Source organism: Mytilus californianus, unplaced genomic scaffold (genome assembly GCF_021869535.1).
Source record: "Mytilus californianus isolate M0D057914Y unplaced genomic scaffold, xbMytCali1.0.p SCAF_7, whole genome shotgun sequence".
Classification (NCBI taxonomy): Eukaryota; Metazoa; Mollusca; class Bivalvia; order Mytilida; family Mytilidae; genus Mytilus; species Mytilus californianus.
Genome location: NW_026262723.1, coordinates 114,610,397 through 114,616,476, shown reverse-complemented (window position 1 = coordinate 114,616,476; position 6,080 = coordinate 114,610,397). Strand labels below are relative to the sequence as shown.

General features: G+C 31.7%; 2 protein-coding genes across 2 annotated transcripts in view; both read right to left on the bottom strand.

Moving 5' to 3' along the window:
• Positions 1–1,386: 1,386 nt before the first annotated feature.
• Positions 1,387–2,644, bottom strand: LOC127709643 (uncharacterized protein PF3D7_1409500-like). Its single transcript, XM_052215250.1, has 3 exons — positions 2,533–2,644; positions 2,069–2,185; positions 1,387–1,649 (listed from the first exon to the last, which is right to left on the bottom strand). The coding sequence occupies exons 1-3, from the start codon at positions 2,642–2,644 to the stop codon at positions 1,387–1,389; spliced, it is 492 nt and encodes a 163-aa protein (XP_052071210.1).
• The window catches only part of LOC127708312 (E3 ubiquitin-protein ligase ZNF598-like), a 204,480-nt gene continuing 200,631 nt past the window's right edge, over positions 2,232–6,080 (bottom strand). Inside the window, exon 7 of the transcript XR_007985238.1 lies at positions 2,232–2,241. The gene's annotated coding sequence lies outside the window, so the exon portion shown is untranslated. The remainder of the gene's footprint in view (positions 2,242–6,080) is intronic.

Genomic DNA, 6,080 nt, shown 5'->3' with positions numbered 1-6,080 from the left:
AGTTTAAAACTGAGTTAGAGACATGTAAAATTTCGATCTAGTACAAAACAAGCTACACTTCATATTTAAAAACGTATTTTTTTTATTTTGATTGTGGTCAAAGGATTGTCAAACTTTCAAATGATTTTCGACCGATATCATCTTAAATTTCATTCATCTATCGAAATTATTGTATTAAATTTGATAGGGTAAGAATAAATGAATGTGCAAGGTACAACAACCCTTTGATGATAATAAGAAGTTATCAATAAATCAGTTAGTGTTTACTATTTAATCGTACTATTTGTTAAGTATAAACTATATCGCATTTAACATTTATAAGTATCTGACCTTACTTTTCTACTTTCGATTATAGAATATTTGTCTCAGGAAAACTAAAAAGGGAACAATTTAGGGTCATATTTGCCATTGAATATAGAAAAAAATCTCTAATTTGCATAATGTATTATTTAATGGTTCAATGTGAATGATTATTTTGAAAATCTCATTACTTAAGATTATTGCTAGGAGGATGATAGAAAATGGAAAAGGTGGAAGTATTGTTAACATGTCCAGTATAATGTCTGAAACTACTGCACCTGATGGATGTGTTTACTTTACAACAAAAGCATCTATTGACATGTTAACTAAATGTATGGCATTAGAACTTGGACCTCATAATGTAAGTAAATCTCATTCATACCGATGGATTAGTCATTAAGGACGCTACTGAAAGAGGGTATTCATCACGCTGAGACTTTGTTTAATTCGTATTTACCCTAATTCTTAGGTCAACGTGTACACTGTTCGTACACATTTTTGTTAAGGGTCGACTTCTGTCATGTTGGTTTTTCTGTCCGACATTCTCATTTAATTCCGAGGAACTGCTTTCCATTCTGGTTTATTGAGTTCAACCGGATTTCAGAGTGGTAATTGTCGCTTAATCTTTATTGTCTGGGTAGTGTTGTATGAAGTATTATTTGTCTTATTGCTTTTGACCATGGTGTTATCTGTCTTTCTTTGACTGATGGTGTTATCAGTGGTGTAAACTGTGTTTCTTTGACTCATGTGTTATATGAGTTTCTTTTACTCATGTGTAATCTGCCTTTCTTTGACTCTTGGTGTTATCTGTGTTTCTTTGACTGCGGTTGTTATCTGTGGTATTATCTGTCTTTCTTTGACTCATGTGTTATCTGGCTATCTCAAAATCATGTGTCATCTGTCTTTCTTTGACTTACATGTTACCTATCTTTCTTTGACTCGTGATGCAATCTGTCGTTTTTTAACTCATGGTTTTATCTGGGTTTTTTTACTCCTGGTGTTATCTGTCTTTCTTTGACTCATTTGTTATGTTGATATCAGTCTTTCTTTGACTCATATGTTATCTGTCTGTCTTTGACTTATGTGTTATCTGTCGTTTTTTAACTCATAGTTGTTATCTGTCTTTCTTTGTCCTATGGTGTTATCTGTCTTTCTTTGACCTATGGTGTTATCTGTCTTTCTTTGACTTATGGTGTTATCTGTCTTTCTTTGACCTATGGTGTTATCTGTCTTTCTATGACTTATAGTGTTATCTGTCTTTCTTTGACTTATGGTGTTATCTGTCTTTCTTTGACTCATGTTGTTATCTATTTTTTCTTTGACTCCTGGTGTTATCTGTCTTTCATTGACTCATGGTGTTATGATGTTAACTGTCTTTCTTTGACTCGTGGTATTATGTTGTTATCTGTCTGTCTTTGACTCATGGTCTTATCTGTCTTTCTTTAACTCATGGTTTTATCTGTCTTTCTTTGACTCATGGTGTTATCTGTGGTGTTATCTGTCTTCCTTTGACTCCTTGCGTTATCTGTCTTTCTTTGACTTATGGTGTTATCTGTCTTTCTTTGACTCATAGTATTATGTTGTTATCTGTTTTTCTTAGACTCATGTGTTATGTTTTTATCTGTCTTTCTTTGACTCCTATGTTATCTGTCTTTCTTTGACAAATGGTGTTATTTGTCTTCCTTTGACTCCTGGTGTTATCTGTCGTTCTTTGACTCATATGTTATCTGTCTTTCTTTGACTCATATGTTATCTGTCTTTCCTTGACTGATAGTGTAATCTGTCTGTTTTTGATTCATAGTGTTATCTGTCTTCCTTTCAGTCCTATTGTTGTCTGTCTTTCTTTGACTCATGTTGTTATCTTTTTTCTTTGACTCCTGGTGTTATCTGTCTTTCTTTGACTTATAGTGTTATCTGTCTTCTTTTGACTTGTGGTTTTATCTGTCTTTTTTTGACTCATGGTGTTATCTGTGGTGTTATCTGTCTTCCTTTGACTCGTGGTATTATGTTGTTATCTGTCTTTCTTTGACTCATAGTATTATGTTGTTATCTGTTTTTCTTAGACTCATGTGTTATGTTTTTATCTGTCTTTCTTTGACTCCTATGTTATCTGTCTTTCTTTGACTAATGGTGTTATTTGTCTTCCTTTGACTTCTGGTGTTATCTGTCGTTCTTTGACTCATATGTTATCTGTCTTTCTTTGACTAATGGTGTTATTTGTTTTTCTTTGACTGATTGTGTAATCTGTCTGTCTTTGATTCATAGTGTTATCTGTCTTTCTTTGACTAATGATGTTATCTGTCTTCCTTTCAGTCCTATTGTTGTCTGTCTTTCTTTGAATCATGTTGTTATCTTTTTTCTTTGTCTAATGGTGTTATCTGTCTTTCTTTGACTCATAATGTTATCTGTTTTCTTTTGACTCATGGTATTACCTGTCTTTCTTTGACTCATGGTGTTATCGGTATTTTTTCGACTGATGGTGTTATCTGTCTTTCTTTGACTTATGGTTTTATTTTATTGTCACTTTGGTATCGTCTATTTTTTTCAAATAACAATACATATTCATATTAAAGATGATGTATATTTTCTTACTTTATTGGAACTTATATTAATTGATTTATAACATGCACGTTTTTTTTAAGTAAGCAATTGTCTTCTGTATATTATAAATCTTTTTTTCATTGTAATTTCAGATACAAGTGAATTCGATTAACCCCACTGTGGTATGGACAGACATTGCTCGTTCAATCAAGGACTACTTAATGCCGTTGCTTCCCATGACACCATTGGGAAGATTCGCCGGTAAGATACATAAGTAGAATGATTTATCCATTTATTCATTAGACTCAATAAAACTACAAGGAAAATATTATGATTTTTATTAATTTCGGATTTTACGTTTCCGAATGATGGGATTTTATTCATAAAAATCCGGGGATTTTCCAGTTTTCTGACAAAAACTCAAAAATGCTATGAACAATTTCCATGAAACTTCTGTTAATTATTTAAAGATATTGACATCAGTTTTCTTTCGATTTTTTTTAAATTTTAGATTTTACATGATTGGAGTATTGGGAATTTTTTCATCAAAGAGGGTGGGTGGGGGGGGGGGGGGGGGATGGGGGTTACAGTTTTTGGACAATTTTTCAAAAGTGATTTGAGAGAAACTTTCAAGAAACTTTGATGACTGGTTTATATCTATTAAAATAAGCTCCCTTTAGTTTTCTTGATACATGTCTGATTTGATATTGACGAGTTATTGAACTTTATTCGTTGAACAAGCGAAGGCCGTATCATGCACTCATGGCACAGTTCTTTATTTTATTAAGACTGTATTTTATAAATATGTACTACATGTACTTGTCTTTGCATAAATGCCTACCTCAGTCAAACACCTTATGACAGTAAATGAAAGATTGTTTCAATAATAACAGAAAAAAAATATAAAAAAAAAATAAAAAGATTATCCGCTTAGAATGTTACATGTAAAATTCTTTGTACTAACATGAGCAACACGACAGGTGCCACATGTGGAGCCGGATCTGCTCACCTTCAATTCTTGGTAGGGTTCGTGTTGCTTAGTCTTTAGTTTTCTATTTTGTGTTTTGTGTACTATTGTTTGTCTGTTGGTGTTTTCTTTTTTAGCCATGGCGTTGTCAGTTTTTTTTCCACTTATGAGTTTGAATGGGCCTTTAGTATCTTTCACCTCTCTTTGATAATATCGGAAGATGAATTTTTGCTTTATTAACCCCAATCATTCAATATTTAAATAAAAAAAACTGGTTATTCGTAAAATCATGAAAAAGCCAAACAAATTGCCCGTTATTTCAAACCTAAAAAATCTTTAAATTCATGCTTTTTCAGAGATAGCAGACGTAGTTAATGCCGTAGTGTTCTTACTGAGTGCTCAGAGTGGCATGATTAGTGGTGAATGTCTCCGAGTGGACTAAGGATTATGTGTACATTGACGACTGATATTAGATGTATTTACATACCAGCTAGTGATGCAAATTAACCTTTGATATTAAACTTGGTAGTTTCTCATATGATTAATTCTTACCACAAATGACAAAAAAATACATTAGTTTTATTTATATAAATACATAATAAATTTCCATAAAAAGAGTTAGAATTTTATATGTTTACTGAATACATACTTAGTAGTAAGTGCAAATCAAAGTTTTATCACATTGATGTTATCCAGAACATGCTCGAAATATTTGGATCTCTATATCCAAAAGACAAGAATCAATCATTTGTGTGATGCATATACTACACGTGTCCGGGTCAAAGTTGATTTATAAATATATTAAGTAAAACAATACTCTGTTTTGGAAAATATATTCTTACCCAAAGACTATTTTAGCAAATGAGAAGTAAATTAATATACAAATAAAACCTTTGTATTTGCCAGTCTCATAAATTATACTGTCCTTCAAACACTTTTGCCAAAGCAGCCCATTTTTTATATCATAATCATCATTGCATTTTGTTAAGATTGATTTCCAGTATTTTCATATTCATATTTGCCTTAGGGCTACAAATCTATTGCATTTGAAATAGTTTCATCATGAGATATTCACTTAAGAATTAAAGCCTTACCTCGGTCTAACAGGCCTATTGCATTTTATGCATATTTGTTAATTCGGATAAAAAGTAAAATCACCAAAATACCGAACTCTAAGGAAAATTCAAAACGGAGAGTCCCTTATCAAATGGCAAAATCAAAAGCTCAAACAAATCAAACGAATGGATAACAACTGTCATATTCCTGAATTGGTACGGGCATTTTCTTATGTAGAAAATGGTGGATTAAACCTGGTTTTATAGCTAGCTAAACCTCTCACCTGTATGACAGTCGCATAAAATTCCATTAGATTGACAACGATGTGTGAACAAAACAAACAGACATAATAGGTAAAAATGTCAAAATAGGGGAACAACAGTCAACATTGTGTAATAATCTTAATCACTTTAAAACAAACAAATATGTAACAAAGAAACACAAAAGGACCTATAGACAAAACACATAAGCAAAAATGAAAGACAAAAATACAAAATTTTACCATAGCACAATAACACAATGACGGGATGTACAAGTACCGAGCCACGTCAAATGGATATCACAAAAAATACACTAAACAGTAAAAGTAATATTTAAAAAGACAAATAAAAGAATACTATAACATGTTATTAAGATTATAAACAACGTCAGTTCCCAGAATCTATACTTCAAGACCATCGTGTATTATTTGTGAAGTTGATACGGAATATTTATCAACAAGGTCTTGGTATCTTCCGATGAACGTTTTTAGAAAAAGAACGCGACATTCTTTGACATACCCCTGGTTCATCAACTTTCTGCTCAGACACTGGTGACGTTTTACAAAGTAGTAGCTGCAAGTGTGAGTGAGGTATTGACTAATTAATAAGTTTTAAATAACATATCTAGTTTTAAAATGGTTATTTATGGTCAAAGTATTTGAATTTCGACAATATTTATTACAACAGAGTTAGCATAACTGATATTTCTGCTTTATAGTTTTCATATTACTTTATCCTTATCATTCATCAAGTAACATCACGTTGATTCAAGAGTTATATATTATTTTATATATTTATAATTATTCTATTTTGTAATACACCTATTTGCATTTGAATGTTTCTAGACATTTTATACCAAGCAAAAGAAAATAAAACTAAAATTAATATGTGACCCGCTTTGGCATTTCCAGGCTAATAGAGGTATAACGTCATTGATAGAAAAACGCCGTTATCTA